At 41.2% G+C, this 25,016-nt stretch overlaps 1 protein-coding gene across 1 annotated transcript in view; it reads right to left on the bottom strand.

The window, feature by feature from the left end:
* Positions 1–631: 631 nt before the first annotated feature.
* The window catches only part of FGF9 (fibroblast growth factor 9), a 28,143-nt gene continuing 3,758 nt past the window's right edge, over positions 632–25,016 (bottom strand). The window contains exons 2-3 of the mRNA XM_031066130.1: positions 22,042–22,145; positions 632–3,510 (exon numbers count right to left, since the gene is read on the bottom strand). Of these exons, the coding sequence (XP_030921990.1) occupies positions 3,265–3,510; positions 22,042–22,145 (350 nt within the window). The 3' untranslated portion in view covers positions 632–3,264. The remainder of the gene's footprint in view (positions 3,511–22,041; positions 22,146–25,016) is intronic.

Here is a 25,016-nt window from a genome sequence, read left to right on the forward strand (position 1 = left end):
ACATGTGCACAGTTAAAAGAAAATGCTCTGAAGGGACATCAAGCAAATAATACCAATTTTCAAAATTCTATAGCAATATATTTATACAAATTACAGAATTCTGTATGTATTTACACACCATTACAGAATACCAAGTAAAAATAACACCAATCATTCTTTTCTTTTTCCCTCAGATTTTTCTTCAAGTCAATTTTAGAGCTCAAGAAAGGTGCCAGATGGGCAGCACTAGAAGGTGAAGACTTCTGTTTGCCCACAGCACAGGAGAGGCGCTGCAAGCCTCCCTGCTTTGCCGTGTCAGCTCTCTGCAGCCCTGTTTTAGCAGGATCACATAAGGAGCAGGAGGGTGTCCGTACCCCTTCACACCTTCCTGGCAAAGGAGCTGAGCAGCACCCAGGTGACAATGGTTTTGCCCATCCCCCACCCGAAAACAAACAGAAATAGCTCATTTTAGACAAGAGACTGAACAGAGTCGGTTGTTCGCTACCCAAAACAGGCCAAATTTGACCCAGTGAACCTGCAGGGAGTGGCAAACTGCCAGCTCCTGGGCCTTCCAGTCCTGCAATAATGCCTAAGTTAAATTACATGTTTCTATATTTACATAAAGTCAGTATTTACACACCATTACGGGTTATTCGAGTAAATCGGTTACAGTTTATTTAGAAGGACTGCCATAAACTCATAACATTTTTCTCGAGTTTAATCCTTTCTGTAGAAAAATACAAAAAAAAATAAATTAAATAAAACATGTTAACTAGTAGTGGTGATTAGCCTATGACTAAAAAAATCCAAGTCAATTTAACATTAAGACTTTAACTGTGGCCTAGTATTGTGGCCTCGACTCAGAGTCATTTTAACCTTTGCAAATAATTTCCTGGGGTATGTCAGATTTACTGAAACAGCAGAGTCGCAACCTCCCTTCCTTGTGGTGGGCTTGATGCATTTACCACAGAGCAGTCAGCCCTGGTCCTGCCCAGGGGCGCCTTTTCTTCTCCTACAATCTCGGCGTTGCCCACACGAATGATCCAGCACCCAACCGACCCACAGCAGCCAAACCATCTGAGCCCCAAAGGGTGGGAGACAAATGCATGGGCTGCAGCTGAAGGCTGTAAATTCCCAGGCAATAACAGTCCCTAGACAAGTACCCTACAAATCAACTAATGTAATTTATGTCTCTTTATCATCCGTGAACAATCACAACAAAACGCCATGTTGTGTTTGAGATCACTGATATCGCCGGTTGAGACATGGCTCCTCCTACCTGCTTCAGCACGGAAAGGGAACGCTTGTTCAGCACACCGAACCAGAGGTCATACCAGAACAGAAATAAGTTTCAAATCATATAAATCAGATGGACAAGGGTGCTGTAGAGCAAAAATTTCTTAATTACAAGTAGGCTACAACCTTTTACATCACTCCTCCAAAGGAGCCCCCATGTATATGCAGACAGCCAGGGTGTCAGGATCAGCCCTGCTCCCAACATATCCAATGCTGAAGGCTACACTCAACTTAATGGCACTGGATTGAAATCCTAAGGGATAAAACAACTACAAAATGCATTTGTCATATGGATCCTAACATGGTTTTCATCTCTTTTTTTTCCCCTTTTCTTCAGAGTATTAGGAAAAAAAATGCCTCTTCCTGAGGGTTAATTTCCAAATGGCTAATCAATGTGTTCATGTGCTTATCTTAAAATACTACGTACCCTTAAATATTATATACTGTCTCCTCACTTAGGGTTCAGAAATATTTGAACATACTTTAGGAAAAACAATAAAAATAAGTCTAATACTGTCCCCCTCATTGTTATTATTGATAGAGATTTATTAGTTTCATTTTGCAAGTTTTACTTTAGGAAGGGTGCTAATATCATGTATTATGACAGTTCACACTGAAAGCAATTTTCCATAAAAGGTATTACAATGACCCCTATGGAACTTGTATAATTTCATAGTAGATAGTCAAGTGCACAAATAAACATGTTTACAAGAGTGATCCTGTTAACCTGGTTCTTGCCCTCTGAAATATTTATGTGTTCTTTGTGGAATCTTAAAATTAGTATAATTGTTGTTGGTATTACTTATGTTGTTTCTGGCATTCTCTTTAGGAAAAAAAAATAGCATATTTATCATTTAGCTTTGGTATAATCTGCAATAGGTTTTAACAAGTAGAATATATTCCAACCCCTATATTTTCCACAGCTGTGAAATTTACAATGATGTAAGAAGTCACTTTATCAGAGAGGAAATATTACAGACACATAAAAAAAAGTTGAAGACCCAGTTTTCTCTTTAATCCTCTGGGGTAAGCTATGAAACAAGCAGTCAGAAGAGTGAGGACTCAGTGTCATGAGTGGTGTGCATACTTGTACAATAATATGGGCACAAAAGAGATTGTCGCCTTTAGTACATGAGGGTCACTAGAATTTATTATTGTTATTACCTTTTTATTGTTGGCTTTTTTTTTTATCCATGCACCTTTATATTTACTTGCATGAATTTACCACAGGTTCATAGTGGCCTTTGCCATTTCAATGCTTACAGAGCCTAAAGCTTCCAAAATGCCTATCTGGCCTGTACATATTTCATTAAAAATAAACTCTATATAATAAATAAATATATAAAATAAATAAAATGCTGCCTTTGGAATTTCTATAAATAAATTTAACTTTTTATTTTTATTTTTTTTACTAAGAGGTCTTTGCTTTAAACTCAGTGGAGTGAGACCCAGAGAGCGATTAACTGAAAAGTCTCTTGTTTAAGTAAGACTGCACCCTCCATGCCTTTGTAAATGCAGCGTACACTTGAGCAGGCCACCAGCCAAAAATCCTGATGAATCGAAGTATGGCAGCTATGCTGATATATGACGAAGTACAACTGATCAAAAATTTAAAAGCGTGTCTATTCCCCAGCATGCATCAGGCCTTCCTCCTCCTCCTCCTCACCCTCCTCCTCCCCTCGGCTCCTCTCTCTCGCGCTCTCACTCCCATTCATCCTCTCCCTTCCTCTCTCTCTCGCACTCACTCTCTCGCGCTCCCTCTCGTACTAAATCAAGCGAGTGGGCATAGGCTCTCCTCCAGGAGGACAAACCTTTAAGTGCAGAACAAAATCAGCATGTTCCATCCAAGCCTCCATCATACATTATGCATGCGACAAAGTTTGGCAACAGTGGAGCTGATGTGATGACACAGCTAATCAATAAGAACCCACCGCATGAAACCTTTATAGTGGTTACTTTTTAAGGGCTCAAGTGAAGGAATTGTCTTTGTCAACTTTGGCTTAAAATATCCTTATATAGTTCTGGTACTTTCTCAGGGTCCACTGGTCTAGGTAAAAAATGTGTAAATTTTTGATGCCGTTTAGTCCTAGTCCCTTCTCTTGGAGTCCCATCTTTATTTAACGCAACGTAGTATCGTCTTCCAGTGTCCACATGTTTATATAGATTTGATGAATATGTGTTATACCAGTTTTCTTCAAATTGCTCTCTGAATACACACTCCTGGGTTAATTTTTCCTGTGGAAAGAAAAGAAAGACCAGTAAGGAGACAGCCACTAAAATAAGCTACTTGTTAAAGAATCACTATTTTAATGGCTTGAAGCTGGTATCTCCTCAATAAATTGCAGAATAAACTATTTAAATTCTCCCAGTTTTAGCTATGAAGATCTGTATTTGTGGGTGTTTCAGGAGGCAGTCATAAGGGTGGATAATTCTATGTGAAGCAAAAATGATTATCAAAGCCTCACTCCCCAAATCAATACCGTAACAACAAAGATGAAAACAGATACTTTTCATTTCTAATAGCTCCCAAGCAGCTCACAAGACCTTACTGGACTTCTGTAACAAATTGTTTCAATGGTGAGTGCAGGCATTCAAACAAACAGATATAAATAAAGGAAATTAGAACCAGTTTGCAGGGCTGTAATAAAATCTACAGTCTTAAAATCTCTATGTCATTTCAACGCATGGAGAACTTGGTGCATTTCATTAATTTAAAGACATGCAATTTGCTAGCCTTCATTTGATTTATTATTTGTATCATGAAGCCACAACCCAACAGAGCTTCAAACAGGAACCTTGTGCGCTGAGATGAAGTAAGCAAGGAAAAGCCCCCCAGGTTTTTGTCAGGGTTGTCCTTGTGTCCCATCCTATCGAGGATAGGACCCACTAAGGATATCAACCATTCATCAGACCCCCCCTGCCACCACAGAACCCCAGCTGACTCCTTCCAGTTGACCCACTTCTTCAGTCTGTGTGTTGCCTTCCACATCCTTAAGATTGCTTAAATTTGCTTTTTTAAAAATTGCTTAATAAACTGCTTAAAACACAGCCACCTGATAACCAGACACATTTTAGGAAGGACTCACAAAAATTACTGGGAAAAGAGGTGGTGAGCATGGGAGAGCTGATGGAAAGCTGGGAAAAATAAGCCTGAAAATAGTCTTTTCACCAGGCACAAGAAAAAAATAGTGATAATTCAATGTATTTTTTTGAAACAAGTTCTCATTTCAATAGCACTCACATCAACAACATCCAGCTTCCAGCTGAGGATCAATTTCTAATTATTACAAGGTTTCATACAATGCATGTGTTTTACAGACATTAAATCTTTAAAACGTTCTTTTAAATTGGCGCATGGAGATGGGAAAACAGAGATCAAGGCCCAGATGCAGCAATGTATGGCATCTAAGCCATAAACTTGTGCCTGCACAGTACTAAAGAGCCACAGCTTAAGCACCCCAAAGAAACCACTTTCCATGACTTTACCAAGGAGCTTCCCAAGGTGTACCATGACCAAAGCCAGCAGCTTCTCTGAAGGTGCACGTGCCTTTGGGGCCACCTCTGCTGCTTGAGACTCAGCACAACCCTTTCCCAAACCACTGTGCTTTGGCCCAGATGTTTCACTGCTGCTTTGTGTGGCAAGCACTCTGCTCCCAGGGCAGCCCCCTTGGGCTGGGGACAAGAGAGGTCCAAGGAGCCCTATACACCCTACAGAAGACACCCAGGAACTATCCCATGTAGGCGAAACAACTCTGGGCAAATGGGGAAAGAAACACCCTTCTGCACCCGTACAAACTGGGTATTGAGCTGCAAAGACAGAGTCCTCCTCACGACCTCCCAAACACCTGAAGGTTTGGGATTTGGAGGGTTCTTCTAAATTAAATTTGTGGCAACTCCAGCAGGCAAGAAAGGCAGCAAGTAAGCTGCTCCTGACTTCCCTTTTAATGGGTACCTCATTACCACTCAGGAAGTAGAAATCCCAGACAGGACCTGGTTTCACATGTTCAACACCTGAAAATTCACTGTGGCAGTGACCATATCCCTTTGTGGATGTGACAACTTTTTTTTACAGAAATTCCTGACTTTGACATTTTTAGTTCAATTTTTTTTTAGTTCAATTTTTTTTTACTTCAAACAGAGCAATAGTCTACAATGGTTATAGGCAAAAGAAGCACAAATCTGTTCACATTAAACCCTTATCTGTGGGCCATACCCTGCAACCTCCTATTGATAATTGCCTCTGTGTCCTTTGCCAGCTTGAAACCGCAGCCGCATTGAGCATCACCAGACCAGCAGCAGCTGCCAGTTACACCCATTGCAGTATTCCCCTTGCACAGCCTCAAAAGTACAAACTATTATAAAAGGTAATCTGCTGCAGAGAGGATTATCTTTAAGTATAGATTTCATTAGTGTTTTATTTTGCATGAGGTTTTAAATCATCTGTGTTTGTCCTAAGGCAGATTCAGATGCTAAGGAGTATTATATACTGGACTTATATAAGTCCATGGGGAAAGAGAAACTAATTCAAATTGTTTTCCTGCTCTCAGAAGGCAATAGGATCACATGACAAGCACTGCAGAAGAACTCCCTGCTAAAAATAGCAGCATTTTAGGAAGATATTTCAGTCCTGTCGTGAATTCATTAATTATTCACTTCATCTGCAGTTTTTTTTAGCATCATCATAAATTTCTATCTTTGCAAGAACTACTTCCCCATGCCCTGAAGGAGAAATTTTAAAATAGCCTCTCTTTATCTGGCAGGTTTGATGGATCATGACAGTGCTGTGGTACACGTAACTAGCAGACCCTGAATCAGGGGGTTTGCATTGTACTGCACTCTGGATGAGTTAAATTGATTTCAAGCTCACAAATTCAATCTTCATTTTACAAGCTTATCCCATTTTAACTTTCTATTCACTTAAAGGACAGCTACATCTCTTTTGTCCTTCTTCAAAATTCTCAGAAATTCAAACATGAGCAAATACTTCAACAAGAACGTGACAGATCAATCAGGATGTGGGATCAGATATGTAGGGATATTAACAATCACCCTTTAAAAGAAATTAAATAATTTTTTTATACAGTCAAACCTTTTCCTTCTGGGAGACTTAGAAATTCTGGTTGTGGTCAGACACCATTGGAGTAAATCAGTGTTGATGACTTTGGATCAGATCCTGTAAGTAATGTGGGACACTAAAATCCCATAATATCCTTCTTCCCATGCCCTGGGAGAGTCTTAAAATGATGTCTCATCTAGTACCAAGAGAGACAGAAATCAACATCCACCAGAATAGTCGTTTAAGCAGAATCACAGAATCCTTTGGGCTGGAAAGGACCTTTAAGATCCCAGAGTCCAGTCATTAACCTAACCCTGATGAGCCTACCCCTAAACCATGTACCACCACAGCCCTACATAACATTAATACCTTATGCTCACATTTTAAGTATGCATGTCTTTATTCCAGCCAGAAATGAGCATAACAGAGGTGAGGCTGGTCCATCCTGCCAACACCACCCTCTTGTCTCACCATCTTAGGAAGGGAAAGTCTTGCTGAAAACCAACTCTCCCAGTACGGAAAGGATATGGTGTTTCCTGATCACATTTCTCCTTCTGGCTATGACTTTTAGAAAGTCCCTCTATGCACATTTGAAGAGCAAGATTTAGCCCTACAATACAGCAATTTTTGCATACTTTTATTCCAGCAACTGACTTCTCTATCAATTTTCCAGTGCAAATATTTCCTTGCACCATACTTAAAGTTGCTGGACATCTTTGTCGAAAGCTGACACAAATACCAAACATACCCAACTGGAACAGCTATGGAAAGTAACCTGCATTCCTGTGAAAGGGGAGGCTGCCTGCCTTGCTCAAATCATTTAATTCAGGGCCAAATAAGGAGGTGACCTCAAAATTATATAAATCAGATGTTGCACCACATTCCACATGTTTTCTGTGAGAGCTGTTCATAGAGTATTCAAATACAAAGTGATTGATTTTCATTTTGCTACATTTCCACGTTTCACCTGTTTGGTTTTTCAATGGTTACTAAACTCAGAATGTGAAAATAATTGCATTGTACAAAGATGCACATATTACAACGACAAAACCCCAAGAAAGATTTAATTCAGAAATCTGCTAATGACTGGTTAGTGTTAGCAAGCTCAGGACCCCTTTCCCTTTTTACATTCTCCACCACCTAAAAAGGGAAGAAAATAATTATGTTATCCCATTTCCAGGCAGATTGATTAAAAGTCAGATTCTAAAGTAATAAAGTGCATGGTTGCAGGCATCAAAATGAAAGTTCTGCTAGCTTGTTTTAAAATAGCTATCCATGTGAAGTAGTCAATCACAAATAATTAGAAACATGTAAAACACATGTACACTGTTCAGAGAATGGTTTCATGACTCTAAAGAATGTAAGACATTCGTGCTGCTTGCTACTTGAAAGAACAGTACAGGGTCCTATATAAAACACATCAATACTCTTTCTTTCTTTCTTTCTTTTAAATGACCCTATGGAGCTAAAACTTCAATTCATTTTGTAATCTGACAAAAGAAAGCCTCTTCAGACCATCATTCCTAAAATCACAGCAAGTACCTTTCATGCCAAGCAAACTACTCTGTTCTATGCCACATGTAGTTTTCCCTTTTGCAAACTGCTACACTGATTCAGTAGAGACCTAAGAAAAAACTTAATCCAGAACTCTAAACAACTATTAACAAGAAATGTATCTGATGTAGTCAACACTTCCTGTATACCTGCTGCACACTAACACCTTGTTAATCCATCCTGTCTCAATAAAAGTCAGGTTTATATGTATAATCTCCTGAGTAATTTCATGCAAATCCCTCGTTATGGCTACATGGCATTACTGAAAACTGCATATGTAGTGAAGTGAAACAAAGAAAAGCCCTATCCTCCTCTGGAGCAGTTTGCTTTGCTGCTGTGCCCACCAACACACACATTTTACATGCCATCGGCCCTTCCCATGCCGTAATGCAAACAGCCTCTAGAACACACTATGTTCAGCTAATAATTAACACTCATCCAGAGCTGTCATAAATAAAGGTCTAGCTTAGCATTTGCTGTGGCATTTTCTGTACTCTCATGCTAAGCCTGTTCATTTCTGGCTGGGTGAAGCACCTCCAGCCACAATGAGAAGCCAAATACCAGTGTCCAAGCAGCACCACTTTCTTTTCCAAATTAGACCACAGGGTGAGTCAAGCCCTGCACACCATGTGTCTGATTTGGTGAGTGTCACAGAGCTTTCTTTGATGAGTTTCTCCAAGCAGCCTCTTTTCAGAATGCTTTGTTTGATAATTTGACAAAACATGAAAAAAATGGGGGGAAAATAGTCTGCAAAGAGGACTAGCTGACTGGGTTTTTTGTGTTTGTGTCAGTAGCTCTCCAAAAGCCTTTTAGACAGGAAAGCCTTTTTGCTTTTTAGCAGGAAAGCCTTCAGGGCCAGAGGACAGACAAGCAGTCAGGCAACAGCGCTGCCACTGATATACATTTCATATCCCATGGCACATTAAATAAGATGAGGGAAATCAGGCAAGGTGTCCCTGGCAAAACCACAGTTAGGCAACTGCATTCTCCCTACCTGAGGTCACCTTGTACTCTCACAGAGTACATCCAGTATCCATCTTACTTGCTTCCCCTAAACCTCTTAGTTAATTTGTATAAAGTTTTTATTATACATCAATTCCCACTTACAAAATAAAAATCAAGTGTGTTCTGTGCTTCTGCCACGCACCAAGTAATGATGGTGCTTAAAGATTATCATCTTTCATACAAAAAGCTTGTAAATATCCCAAGATCCAGCAGAACTTGAACCCCTTGGGATCATGATTCCCTAAAGGCCCAACACCTACACAGATGCAGACACTGTGGTACTTCCACACCCTGATGCAGACAACAGAAAAGCAGCACTTCCTGAACAAAGTAAGCAGACTCCAGGACCAACAATAAAATCCCAGGACGCTGTCAGTGCAGGAGGGATTTCAGTGCTTCACCCCTTTGTCCCATTGCCACTCTTCTCCTGCTCCCTTGCTCTCCACACTATCAAGAACCTTCTGTGGAGAGACCAGACTGGCACAGAGCACTGTGCTACCCCAGGGCTGTTTACAGAGCTCTTCTGACGTGAGCTGTAGGAGGATGAGATGCCAATTAGGCCTCCATCCATTTTTGCCACTGCCAACTCCTCAGCTCTTGGTTTTACTGATATCCTCTCCTTTGAGATTTAAAGTTTGCAGCATCTGTCAAGCCTTAAGCATGCCCTCCCTGGACATGAAATCATTATGGGACGAGCAGCCCCACTGTGCCTGAGGATAGGCAGCCCATCAATAGCCATGCTTCAAGTTCACAAAGGCTGGGTTTATATCTGCTCAGCCAAGCTCACAAGATGAAAACTCATTTTCACCTAAACACCCAAGATCTGCTCATGACGCTGTTGGAAGTCTTGACAAAACTCCAGGGGCAGATCTCAGGCTACATAAGCTGTGACAGTGTCTTTTCTCTGGAAGCTGACGAGCTTCCTTCTCCGCACCACAACGGAACAGGACCAGGACAAAGTCGACTCCTAGAAAGCAAATAAACAAGCAGGTCTGTTCCCCTCCCTTCCATACCAGCAGGTCTGGGCCCACACTGTGTCATTTACCAGTCACACTTCTAACCTCTATTTTATTTTTGATTCGCCTGGCACAATAAAGAACTGCAGTCATCAATGTTATCTAAGCATCTAATTCATAATGCTTGGCTGAACCCTTCCAAGAATCAGAAAGTGAGGCGGTATTCAGCAATCTGATACAGGGGCCAGAGCCAATTTTTAAAGAAGATGGGAGAAGGGTTCCCGTCAGCTTAAATGGAACATGGATCAGCCTTGCAGTGATAAAAAGGCAACAAATATTTTAAGACATTAAAATAACCATTTCAGGCATGCTCAGATTTACTGAAAGCTGTAACTTGACCTTCCCCAGCTCCCTTCTATCAAAAGACAATCTGTATGTCAAAGCAGGGTTGCCACCCTACAGCAACACACAGTCTTTAGCCTGAGCACCAGTTAAGGTTTTACCCAGACAGAGATTTGTAAATAAAACATGCTTTCCTTAAATCCAACTAAGATGGAACAAAGTGTTTTGTCAGTATTTTTTGCCTTGTTCTGTGGTTCTCTAAGCACAGAACACAGCCTGAAAGGAGAGATAGACCTCATTCAGCAGAAACTGCTGTTTAAGTGAGCTAAACTCACATGCAGAAAACATTGTAAAGTGAGGGATAAAAAGTACTTAATCTGCATGAGCCCCTACATTCAGTGAGTACCCCACAAAACAGATTTATCCAGTCTTAAAGAAGCACCTCATCTCTCAGCTACCAGGTGCCATCATAAAAAGAGCAGAATGCTCAGGACCCTTCATGAAACACTTTGCCACGGGGACCAAATAATTATTATACATATGTAGTGATATAAATGTACACTATAAAAGTAATTCATGTTTTATTCTTTCAGCAAGATGATTTGGTCAAGGACTGATGAACAAAAGCCTGTCTCTACATTTTGCTATTAGTTTTATGCAAAGCTACCAGCTAGGTACTAGCTCAGAGAATAAGGACATTACCAATTACATTGTCATTCTGGACAGGGGTCATCAAATAAACACAGCATCACAAGTCATCACATTTTGGAAAGATCCTCACTGAAATGCCACATATCCACTGGGGTCTTGAAAACCAACAAGCTTCACAGAGAAATTTTAAAAACTATGTGCTTTAGTGGGCACTACAGCAAAGGACTGGCACACTATGATCTTTACCTAGCAGGGCTCAATTGCTTATTCAGGTTAAATTGTTTAAAAATGAGGCCTTTTGATTTCCCACCTTTTTGGACAGGAAGGAAGGCCAGCATTTCAAATAGTTGCTGCTGAAGAAAAGATGTCACACTTCCCTTTTCATACAGCAGTGCCCCCTCCCTTGGCAAACACTTCTCATAAAAAGACTCTCCAGGGGTCACTTTTTGGACACTTCCCCCGTCCCTTTTCCCAGGGGCAATTCCACCACAAAGTCTTGGATTTAGTCGCACAATTTTAGTATCTTGCTTTCTGAGTAGAATAAAGAGTATTTCCTTAATATTTCACAGAAAATCCACACATCTTTGGTGGTGTTATGCCATGACTTTTGTTGTCAGAGTTACAGCTGACCCAGCCTTTGGGAAACACTGGAGGCTCTGCTCCTTAACAAGACCCCTACTCCTCACATGCACACCAGTGGGCCTGTCTTTCAGTGGGTAAAACTTCAGTCACGCAGTTAATTTCAGCTTGGATGAAAGAAGTTTTCATTCTGTCTGAAAAAACCCAAAAGATACATAGTAACAACTTCAACAGAACTAGTGAATTAAGAGCCCAAAGACCGGGTGGTAGGTCTTCCACGCAGGTGCGAACATAGATCTTCCAAAGAAATCAGATTTTTAAAGCAAAAAAAGGGGAAAAAACCTGCTATTTTGTTTAAACTTTAAAACATTTGTATATTCTAAAATAAATAAAAATATTTTGCTGAAGTCTTCTCCAATAACTTTCCTGTTCTGAGTTCAGATTATACACTATATGATGTCTTAACAAAGGCATCAGCGGGACAAAATCCCGCTTGTCATGAAAATGTAAGATTATATGTTAAAAGATTGCCTCTAGATTGCAGACTCTCATAGGCAGGAACCCTGTCTAGATTTAGGTTTTTAAAATGATGAATACAATACAGCTCTTATCTTGATTGGGATCTGCTGACACAACCATAAAACTAATTGGTGGTTTTACAGGAGCAGGTCCAATCCTGATCCCATTGAAGGCAATAGTAGTTTAGCCATAATGGAATCAAGTCAAAATTTCTCTTAAGTCACAATTGCTTCTATAATTGTGTTAAATTTGAAGAGCAAAGTTTAGCAGATTAAAGATGCACAGCATGGGCCAGACCTCAAAAGTATGCAGCATCCACACGAGAACACAAGTTTTACCTCAGCAGCAGCCTGTGAAACACAAATATAAAATATTAGCCTCAAATCAGATATCTGCCAGTATAAAAGGAATGAAAAAGTAACAAAAGGTCCTTATAGAAGGGGAAAATTTGGATTTGCACTGTAACAATCTTTATTTCTCAAGCTTTTTGAATGTGACACAAATGGACCACATTGCTGCACATCACCAAATCAGCCTAAGCACATTCAAACTGCAAAGCAAATCTCAACCTCGTCAAAATCCCTAATGAAGTCCCCACAGGGCAGATTTTTCTACTCCTTCTTTGAAAATGATGAATGGCAAAGTGGGAGAGAGTACCACACTCACATACCACTGGCTCCTGAATCAGAAACAGAACACATCAGATCTTTATCTGATGCAGTGAATAATCCCCAAGCACATCTCAGTGTGTCACTGCTGCTGATGCTTTTAGCATGTCGCTTCAACACAGTATTCTCAGATCAACCAAAGGCACTGAACCTTTTCACACCCCTGCATCATTACACAGCCAGCTCCAGAAAGGCTCGGGGCTGCAGTGACAGGGAACTACACAACTGCAAAGAAAAGAATCTGAAGATGTTCCCACTCTTGCTTACTGGGTATGATTTGGGTTTGCAATGCAGTTATGCCACTTTAACAACTCCCTGCTGTTGAAAGCATGGTGCTCAACCCATCAACCATCCCACACCGCACCTGATTCTCCCACTGAGCCCCAGTGCTTGCCCAAACAGGCAGCAAGCCAGTTCAGGAAGCTGAACATTTTCCTGTGGCTTAATATCCTTCAACTGATCTCCTGACAGGTCAGATGAGTGCCCGTGTTGGAGCAGAGAAGAAAGCAGAAGCGTAGAGCACTAGCAGGGAATCAGAACTGCCCTTTCTGGAAGGAGCTTCCTGCAAGGTCACATTAGCACCTCTAGCCTCCTGTTTTCATGAGAACACAAAATTTCAGACACCTTTAGTTAGGGGAAAGCAAATCATTAAACTAAGGTTTGAGTAGGATCTTACTTTACCAAAGCTTAGCTTTTTTATATAAACACACACATATAAACATATGCATATGCATATATATATACACACACACACACATATATATATATATATACACAAACATACACACACATTTAATTTATATAGAAGTTACTCATACTGTCCTGTCCCAGGCATATAGTGAGAATCCAAGATCAACACAGAATTGCAGACCAAGGCAAGGAGATCACTGAGGGTTTTCTCTCAGAAAAAATTATCTTCAGACCTAGTTAGCATTTGAAATTAAGTCCTCTGAGGAAGATCATAGACTTGAGGAAAAGTGTAGTGCCTACCTAACAGAACACTACTAGTAAGTGTCCCTCTTTGGTGACAGTGTTCAAGTCTATGAAATTCGGATTTTAAAAAGCCTGAAATCGTAGTTTAAAAATAACCACAAAAGTTGCAGTTTCTCACAAAGCTTTCTCCTGTATTACCTGTGTCAAGTGTACTGACCTATCATTTTTTCCTAAACCAGTACCCACATCTCAAAAGACCTTTTTGTTCTACAGAGTCCTTCATACCTTGCTGAGGAGGTTGCAGTTCCTGCCTCATTCCCCATGCTGGTGCTTGTGGGGAACACCATTTAACAGTACCCAGCTTTCAGCAAAACTGCCCATCCAAATTCCAAGATTGGTTATCTGCAAGGGTGAAGTAGGTGAGGTAACTCAAGTATAGGGACTTTTCTCAGATCTATACCCTCCACAAAAGAAATTTCCACAGTCACAAAGCTGTTTCCTACTGTACAGTACAGAGAAAGCATTTATGTCTCATCTACTCCTCCCTGCAAAAATCCCTCTGGACAGCTCAAAAACCCATTTCCTCACAGCCTGAATCTTCCTCATTAGGCAGCCTAAGCTTTCTCGTGACCCATTCAAACCAATTCATTCTGGTACTCTATTTTAAGGACTTATTTTTCCTCCCTAGTGTTACACCTCAAAGTACTTACAGAGAGCAAGAGCATACCCTCTCAGTTTTCATTCTGCAAGTTAAGTAAGTCAAGATCTTTAGAGTCTATCATTTGATAGTCTTTTCATCCCTCTGATCATCCCAGCATGCCCTTTCTGTACCTGTTTTGGTTTCAACTCATCTTCTTTAACACAGTGACCAACTGCATTTTGCATTTAGACTGGATCCTCCTAGTGTTGTATGGAGTGGCACTGATGGAGCTCTCCTCATGTGTAAATATTTTAGGCACTTTAGGTCACCAAGGCCCTTCTGTGAGGTTGCCTCCTCTGCTGAAAATACTTCCCAGCTTTGCAAAAAAATTCAGTTAACACACCACTGCCTTTTTATGACAAGATGTTTAATGTCCCTAATAAAACCAGGGAATAAAATCAGTCCAGGGACCAATCCATAAAAAGTCCACTAACAGCTTCACTCCAGTCTAATACCTTTCAGCACTCCCCATTGCTGTCTTCTCTTCAGAGTTTTTACCATCTATCATACAGGCCTTCTAATAACACTCATTCTACCCACTGTAACAAACACTCTCTTCTGTAGGTCATACCTAGCACAGGCCTGAAGATGAGCACTATTTTCCATTTCTAGAAAAAGATATTCCTACTGAAAATAAAATACTATGCTTGCCTGAAACTATTTATCCTGCTTCAGTAAACCCATCACGCATGTATTTCCTCTACTCTTCCATTTAAAAGGATGTTCCTAATGTCTCAAGCACATCCCAAGCCAGACTGATAGCCCTGCAGCCAAACACAAACCACATAGCCCCAGGCACACACACACTCGAGGCTGGAAATTGCCTCAGAGGGAAGCACTCCCTCACCCAGGACTTGCTCCCACCTTTGTGCTGCACCTTCCAGTGACCTGGAAGGGAACCACTGTGGCTGAAGCCCTTTTGCTTGGCCAGATTTGTTTTCCAGTTTCGTGCTTCAATTCCCCAGGCAGCAAAGAAACACTTGTGCCAGCAAAAGGGAGGGGATGGATGGTTGGAGGGAAAATAGCCACTTCTTTCAGTAGCAGTATTGGCTGCCCCTGCTCCCTTTGTTCATCCCACAGCAGGGAGCTCCCCAGACACGTTACCACCCAAAGGACTTATCAGAAACAGGGCTAGCCCGGTTAGCATCCACATTCAAACTGTATTGCATTTACACTCCCTTCTGAATACACCATGTTGGTAAAGACTTCTGTTCCCTTTCCAGGTATATAGCTTAAAAACTTTTCACCTTATAAAAGTTTAAGTACACATTTCAGGGCCCAAATCACCTTTGTTGCATCAATTTCCATTTCATGCCCATGCTTCTACATTTCTAAGACACAATCTTTTCTGCAACCTGCTCTTCTCCCGTTCTCTGCAGACCCTCTGCCAAGCTCTCACAATCTTCAAATCCTTACATGCAGTTTCACCCTTGCTGGAATACCACTTCCACAGGATTTCTGCATGTCTGACAAAGTTTCAGGTTTTCTTCACATTCAGAGCCATAATCACCTTTTTGAACCGGGCCTCTTCAGAGTTTGCCCATCAAATTAACTACAGGCCTGCTTCTTGCAGTCTCCTGCTTAAAGCAGATTTACCCAGGGAGACACAAGTCCCTGTCGTCAGTAAAAGACACCATTGGGTTTTTGATCATGGGAGTGCCAGGTTTTCCTGAGCAAAGCTGCTCGTGCAGAAAGCCTGACCACTCCTTACAAGCCAGCTGCCCCAGGAATCACCCTCTGTCTCTCCATTTGTACCATTTACATCATTTACCAGAAGCCACTTTATTATTGTAAATAATAATACTAACACAAGCAGAAGGGCGTTAAACCCACAGCCATTATCCCTCCTGGGATTTGACCACTCTCAGCCTAGAAGTCTCTATCTTCACTCAAGGAAATTGCTTTTAATTCTCCCTCCAAAAATTATGCACTGAGACTGTTCTGTTTCCAGGCTCACCTCAACCGTGGTACCTGGACACTGAGAACAGATAATCCAGATTATTATTTTTAAAAAAAATCAATCTGAAACATATAGAATCATTTTAGATCAGAGGTATTTAAAAGGAAAGTATGATGGTAGTGGAGGGTAATTTATTTATTTATCCAGTTCTTAAACACCTGTAGTAATTATATACCTGGCCCAAATGCTGTTACCAACATGCACTTTCAACCTGTTTTTTTCTTCATGTTGCTTCCGTGCACCTTGACCTACCATTTGAAGGGCTGAACAATTCCCTTCCTTTATTTGCACAGGAACATAAAAGATATTTTTAGAGTGCAGCCAAAGAAATCCTTGCCTACACCAAGCAATTTTCAGTAAACTATGACAAATTGTCCTTTTTTTGTCAGAAAAATTTCTGTTCACCAGTCTTTGTAGCTTCACAGCCCTTCCAGGACTGTGGGGACCCAAACAAAAGCATAAAACACAGCAGGTGCAGCCCTGCTGGGACAATAAAGAGGCATATCGTCACCTCTCTGCACACTTACTGTGAAAACATGTTTCTTCAAGGACAGTACTCTCTCTCTCTCCTCCTCCACCCTCTCCCCAGTGTTTTAGGAGCAAAAGGCTAGTTTAGTCTCCCAGATCAAGCTTTCAGTTCACTTTTTGAAGGACGGCAATTTATGAGCCTGTTAAAAGCGTTCCTACATCTCACCTTGCAGCACACACCCTGTAAGTCTGCAGCCCAGAGGTGTGGAGCTGCCCTCCGTGGCTCCTGATCTGAGCTCTTCAGCTCTGTCCCACCTGCTCTGTGAGTAAAGGAAGCTCTGTATGCTGCCCTGAGCTCTCCTTCCAAGCACTATTTCCCCCTTCCCCAACAACTCCTCCCTCTCCACTCCCGCCTTCCTCTCCCCACCTGCACAGCTTTCCTGGTAGCTGCTCCAGATCTTCCAGCTACCAATATTCCTCCTGACCACCAACCTGAGCTGTCTTTTCCACCTGCCAAGGGCACAAGGAGCAGTGGAGGCACCAGCATTTCACAGACTGGTTTTAGTTGAAAAGGACTTTTAAATCTCATTTAGTCCAACCCCCCTGCAATGCACATCTTCAACTACATCAGGCTCCTCAGAGCCTGGTCCAACCTGACTTTGAATGTTTTCAACAATGGGGCACCTACAGTGTCCCTTGGCAAACTGTTCCTGCGTCTCACTACACCCACCACCAAAACATTTTTATTTATATCGAGTCTGAGGAGAGGAATGGGGCAGGTGCATGTCTGTGGGAGATCAGTGAGGTGGGCATGCCAGTCAGAAGCAGCACAGCTCTCTACTACAGAAAAGCCCAGGACAGCCAGGGCAGCTGAGGCAAGGGTGTCCCATGTTCCTGCTTGGTCTGTGCTCGAGGTAGCACAGAACTCCCTCAGAGGACAGCCCGCAGGGGAATATTCATTTTTGCTAGGTTTTCAAATTAGTATTTGACCATATAATGACTGGCATGACATAAACTCAGCAATGTACCTTCCAGAGCGATGGGAGCACTTCTAAATACTGCTGTAAAAAGGATGGAAATACAGCAAACCATTTAAATGATTAACACAGTTACTATTACACAGGCTGGAAGAAAATTAGAGAGTGATTCACAATGTTTTGTTACCATAATAGTTACAATAGCTGCTAATATTCCCAAGGGCAGCATGACAATGGCGACAGCCTACAAAAGCATGAAGGCTGTGGGATCAGATCAGAAAGACCTCCCTCACCCTGTGGCATGGCCCTGAGGAACACAGCTAAGACACATTTGCTAATGCCCTTGCCAGACATGTTGGCAAAAGCTGTTTGGCACTTGGGAAAGAAAAGGTCTTCATGTCTTGTCTTAACCCCCTGTGGGTCCTATCTGTAGTTTGCATTTTCCTCCTTTCCAGTGACAAGCACAGTAGCTGCTGTGAAACATGATGAGTCATAGCTGCAGGCTGCCAGGGAAAGGCAAGGTAAAGGGAAAGCAGGGACAGATGACGCAGGAGGGAAAGCTGCTGTCACTAACCAGGCTCAGAGTCATTGTCAGGGATCTACCAATGGTTTCTCTGCAGCACCATGTGCACGTATTTTCAGCCTCCCCTGGCTAAATCCACGGCATGAGGAGGAATTTGAGAACAACCACGTTATGTTACGCATCTGCCTGAAAGCAGCATGAGAGGCACTGTGCTCTTCTGACCAGAAAATGCAGCAGGAGCTGCCCCCCGTGAGAGTGGGGAGGTGGGAAGAGCTTGTCAGGCAGCTAATCAGTGAGGAAAGCAGAACTTTGAGAAGGCCAAGAGGGATGTGACTGGATCAAGATATGCTGAAACTGCCTTTACTGTTGTCTTTCATGAAAACTGGCAGCAATCACCCATCCTGGCTGCTCTGCTTTACCATATGTCCCATCTCCAGTGGCACCACAGTTATGCTGGGAAAAAAATCTTCCTGTGTCAAATGTTTCAAATAGAAATATAGAAGGATAGAGGTCTTTTAGGTCACTGATTTGGTTCATGCCTAATGTATTTTTCATGGAGTAATTAAAATATAAATATGATAGTGTCAGACACAGGGCATGTATTCCAATAGCGTCAAGTACTGAATGCCTCACAAGCTGCGAATCTAAGCACCTACTTAGATCCCAAATGCTGATGTAGAGCAAGACCAGTTATTTCTTAGGCTGCTACTCAGTTGTGTGTGGGTTTCCCATCTTAGGAAACACAGCCACAGTGTCTTAAATGTACCTGCTAGGTGACAAAGCTGATGCTGCTCACAGCCCTTAGGGAATAAACCAAGACAGAGGGATACACCTCACAGCACAGTAGCACAAGGACAACTTACTGGTGCTACAGAGCAGTTCAGCTGAAGAGATTGGTCTGCTTTATGCAGGAGAAAAACTGATTTAAGTTTTTCCCAGTCTACCACACATCAGTCTCAAAACTAATCTCTTTTAACCCAATCTTCTACTTTGCCAGAGAGATAATTCTGTACTGGATTGTGCCTTGCTTCTGGTTCAAGCAGCAAATTCATTCCCATCAGAGAACTTCATTTTCAATTAATTGCATTTTTTTTACCAAAACCAAAAGCAAAACACTGTCACTTAAAAATGTCCAGCCAATTCTACACAAAAATCTGCTCTGAGGCCTGCTTATCTCAGTGTTGCTAAGGGAGCTGACAGTTGCTGAAATATAGGCACTAGGATTGCTAGTGTTGACAAGGTTTTAAAGCATCATCACACTGAGTAGCCATTAGAGGTTATATTTCATTGGAAGTAATGTAATTCAATTACCATCACTCTTTAGTATGCCCCATCTCTGGAGGCTGACAATAAGCCCTATCATCCATCAGATTTTAACCTGAACTTTGCATTCTAGCCTCAGAGATTGCCAGTTCTCCATTATGAACAGCTTCATATTTTTAGTGTCATTTCTTAGGAAAAAGAGGTTATCCAATTATACTGTACATCCATTTGCCAGCTTGTCTCTCCTTAGCTTGTCAACCAGTTTCAATTAGGAGGCAAAGGTCTTCAAGAAAATTAAGTTCCCACCAGTTTTGCAACTAACTAGAGCCAGGGTAAAGAAGAGAAATTATTTGCACATCCCAATTGGGAGTGGTGAGCTATGTAATCCCTGCAAACTGACAGTCTGGTGAGCATGGACAGCTAACACTGTCCCTTTCTCCATACAAGAAACACAAAAGGCTGGGGAATTTGTGCTACTGCAGGGACAGAATGTCAGAGAGATCCATGCCTTGTACTGTGAGATACAGCTCCTTATGAAAGCAGGCTCCTTTAGAACTGCTGTTCATGGAACAACTATTTTATAAATGCAGTGAGCTTAGTAATTTACAAAGAATTTCTTGTGTATATTTCTTCAGCAAAGATTGTCTTGACTAATTCACTCTGACAGCCAAACATATTGCAAACACAAAACATAAATTGCACAGGAAAGTGATGTAACATTTGCTTTCCCAAGTCTATGCATTTAAGCTCTATCAATAACCACATTTCCTGCCTCAGAATATCTGAAATGCAGAGTAACTGATTCACTATGTTTATATGTTGAAACAATTACTGATGATTATCAACATTACTGATTCATATTACTGTTGTTGTTCTGCTTTTTGCTGCCTAACTGAACCTGATGTACTCATGTACTTTGCTAGTTCTTTGTCACACTCATCAGCTGCACAAGGATTATGACTTATGACAACTTGCTCCTCACAGGCAACTGGATTACATCTGTCATTGCATCAATTCCTTTTCTCACTCCCTCTCCATCCTTCCAAACTTTACTTCCTCTATATCGACATTTATGCTAAATCCCTTTTCTTTGACCTTTCCTGCTCACTGACTCACTACCTCTGCATCTTCCCTTCTCCCATGTCCACTTATCCTCCATCCCAGCCTTGCCCCTCATTTTACCCCCTCTCTTTCTGCCTCCCACATACACTGTCATTATCTGCATCTCCCGGCTTCCTCACCTGGCTTGCTCTTTGTTCAGAAGATAATCCTCCTCATCTCTCTCACACAAAATTTTGCTAGAAAGAGATCAGTGAACCTGGACACCCTTATGGAAACACTTCTGCTGGACTTTGCTGGTTTCACTTGCTCACACTTCTACATGGACAATATACACGGAAGTTGGACTTCCCTCTTATCCCTTCTGTTTTCACCTGCCCACTCATAGCCATCATCTCATGTTTTCGCCTACTCTCACTGCCATCCCCACCCTTCTCCCTGTTACTGCTACTGCCCTGTGACACAGGTGTCTTCAATTACATTCAAAGCCCTTCTCTATCACTTTAACTTCTTTTTGAGTGTTTCTCTTCAACATTTACACAATCAGTGGATCATTGTAGCCTTCTCCTCTGCTTCTAATGAACCCCTGTGAATGCACAGCTTCACTTTGCTTCAGATATTTGCTTACCCTTCAGTCCTGCCATCCTTTTCCTCAAATACAACTGCTTCTCTTGTCCTTGTAAGCTTTGGAGCTTGATATTGTACTACTAGAAGAGCTTGCCTTCTACCATCTGGTAAATTATCTGCCAAATTTCAGATTAACCTGCCCACGATCTGCCCAGGGTATGAAGCCGGTTGTACATCAGATGCCTCCAATAGTCCCAGGAAAGAGCCATGTCATAGCAACACATGCACACTTCCACACACACTCTCTCTCTCTCTGCTCTGCTGGAAGACAGCCCATGTTGCCGAGAACAGTCACCCATCAGCTGCAGGTAGGCTGGCAAACTCCCACATCTGAAATACCAAGTTTTACTCCTCCCTCACACCCGTTACTCACTCCTGCTGCCATCCCTCAGGAAGCACCAGCAAAACTTTCAGGACAAGATCACCAAGCCTCTTGCTCTCATTCCTATACTTTTTATAACTTCTGTCATACTCTTGTTTCTCATTCTCTCATCCACATATGCCACCCTTTTTCTCCCCCTCTACCTTATTTTGTCAATTCCTAGAAAGCTCTCTGCCTACACACAAAAGGAATCCACTTTGTCTGGATTTAGGTTTCCACTGACAGGAGACATTTACAAATCTTATAGTACATCCTTTAGTCTTCAGTGACCAGCTCTGGCCAACAGTTTCTATTGTTTGTATCTAAATTGCCATTCAACTGCATTATTACTCATTCCTGATTTTGTCACCTTTTCCCTCTCCCACATTCATTATGTCACCCACAGGGTCTTGTTTTGAATTAGATTGCAAGATATTCAGAGCAGAAAGAGTGCTCATACAGCACACACACACACACACAGTGCAATGGGCGCTTGTAGGAGCTAGCAAGTGTTTCCCTCACAGACTGTGAGGATCATAACTGCCCAAGGCTAGCAGGAACTCACCGAGCCATACAGTTCTCCTTTCTCATTCATTCCAAGGTAAAGTCCACTGTCGACTCCTCGGATGCTGACCAAGCCCACTGCTATACTGATAAATTCCAGTATACCTATGAAATGAAGGAAAAAACAAACAATGTATGTATTGTTTCCATTGAAAGATTTTTTCCCCCCAGATATGACTTATCAAGTGTCAAGCAGCTATTTTCAAGGCTTTTTTTCCCCATTTTCTGAGTTGTTTGGAAGATGAGGACAAAATTAATATACAATACTCAAGTACTTTGGGTCTTTGTTAGAATGATGCATTGCAGACAGCATTAACATATCAAATTAAGAGATTGCTCCCAATCTTTCTCATCATTCCTAAACATGTATCTTAAGCTCAGTTATTCCAATTTGCACAACAGATAATCAGAGAAAAAAAAAAGTTTTTAGATTGCTAAATTTAGCAGGAATGAGGAACCTATGAAACTTGTCTTGCAAAATAAATTCTGAAAAAACACATTTTAATTGGAATTGTGAAATAAAGCAATGTTATGCATGGAACCAAAAGATCTCCTTTCAGACATCAATGAATCAGAAATACAGGGAAAGATTTACTCACAGTATGATCTTCCAGAGGCTTGAGAAATGAAAATCCTTAGTATAGTCCAGTGTCATGCATTTCTGTTTAGATAGTAACCATTCTCTCTGGTGTGTTATTATTTTCTCATCTAAAATTCAGACATTATAACATCCTACACCTAAGTGTAGTGTGTATATGATTAAGTTTTCCCATGCAAATAACAGCAAGCTTACACAGATATTGGTTCACTCAGAAACAAGAATACTTTGCAGAGAAGCACTGCTTTTGCAAATCTCCAAGGTTCAGCACCCATGTGCACAGTACAACAAGTATCTGTATCAAGTATTGGCTCATCTGGTTCTGAAGGTTTGGGGATTTTCTAAGGATGCTACTGGTGAAATCTGGCATAAGCCTAGGAATCTTGTGTTAAAAAATGGAAATTTCTTCCTATTTGGGAGTGCTCATCTAATACTGTAATGGTCTCACAGGAAGTTATCCAGCAACATTCAGAAGCATGCTGCTGTGTTATGCTACTTTCTGAGTCACAAAATAAGGTGTGTTCTGCACAGAGTAGCATTTTCAATATATTATGTGAATTTTCATGTCTAAGTACACTGCATAACTATTTTTTAAAGCTTATTGGAAATTATATGTATATGAAATAATTAAATAACAGTACAGTGTGTGTTGAGCCTCACGTGGCCAATAAAAAAGCACTTTCATGGCTTTTTTAAACAATTAATTTGGCATCTCCCACAAAATAGTTGTGCACTAATCAATAGCAGGCATGAATTGCAGAGATTGAACACAGCACAAGTTGAAGCCAATAGGGAAAATTTATAGCCAAGCTAATGTAATGATGAAAAGTATTCCCTGTAAAGGAGTATTGATCATTACCTTATATATTATTCAGCACTACAAACACCACAGTATTATTGTTTTGATAACCCTTTTTTAAGGCCTGGTCATTTTAAACTATTCTCTACATATGCAGAAATAAAAAATACTGAGAGGAAATATTTTGCCACTATGTAATTATTTAAGTAATATAAAGTGGCAGCATGCCTTTTGTCTGGTATATGAAGTGTCTCAGATACAATTGATCCATTGAAACAATTTTAAAATTCCCATTATATCTGGACATGCAATACTTTCAGATTTCTTACTAAGGCTTTTTCTCTAAAGCTTTTACCAAAATATCATATTACTTGATACATGTTACCAAGCAATTTTAACTGAGTTTAAATCTTACATTAAGTGTGTATTAGACACTACTATAGCTAAGTTAGTGAGTCTGGCATTTTTCATATCAGTCCAAATGTAGTCTTTAATTGCTGTCATCATTTCAAATATTTGGATGCATGCTGCTTACTGCATCAAAAGAACAAAAAAGGCACTGTCACATCCTACGGTAAGTGCAGAAAATTAATTTAAGGTACTTGGCAAAGAGCATGCACATATTTGAGATCAGAATAGAGACTTCTTCATTTGAAATACTCAAAAGCCTACTCACAGCAAGTCTTATGTGCCATATTAAGTCCTTCAAGATATTATCTGGGGCCAAGCATTCAGTCTTACAGAAGCCTTGTCAGCTAAAGCACTGCATTTGTCCCAGAGTTCTGTGCATATTTTCACTGTATAGTGTCTATAATATACAGATAGTACTTAGGACCTGAACTAGATATTAAAATAGACAATCCTCTTCAAAATAAGGCTGTATCAAATGAAAATCAGGACAACTCCAAACTTTGAAAGCAGAGCCCTATTTATAGGTAAAAATGTGGAAAGGAAGAGAAGTAGAGGGGAAATAACTCAGTACATGTGGTGCTGAATTTCTTCTCACTGCATTGAACTGGTTTTATTGAGGAAAATGCTCAAAGGCTTCCTTCACAAGGATAGGAAGAAAGTTTCAGGGAAGCTATTTATTTGCTACATGCCCATATCAGCCCTTCACACACCTTCTTCTACATGATCCGGTTCAGACCATGCTGAATGGTGCAGGACACCAGCCTGACATAAACGCTGGTCCTGCTCTCCCAACACGCTCACAGGTGAGAGGAGGTGTGTTGTTCACTAAAGTAAAATTTTAATTTTCATCTGTCTTAGCTCTGGTGAAAAGCAGGCCTACAGAAGCATTTTCCTTAGCTTTTAGGCAATTAACACCTCTGTAACCGCACAGTTTTATGTTGTTGCTGCTTTGACCTTTTCCCGTTTTTGTCTACACGTTGGCTTTCTTTGTATCAATGGAGTGGAGCAGTTTAGCTTTCCCTTAGCACTGCAACAGACCATCTATGACAACGAAGACGCTGAGCAAGTATCTCTGCCAGCCCCCTCTTTGTACGGCTTCCAGGGGAAGGGGAGCGCAGGGGGAGCGCTGGGGGACCCTCCGGACTGTCCTCTCCCCGGGCTGCCGCGG

The sequence above is a fragment of the Geospiza fortis genome, unplaced genomic scaffold (assembly GCF_000277835.1).
Source record: "Geospiza fortis unplaced genomic scaffold, GeoFor_1.0 scaffold16, whole genome shotgun sequence".
Lineage (NCBI taxonomy): Eukaryota > Metazoa > Chordata > Aves > Passeriformes > Thraupidae > Geospiza > Geospiza fortis.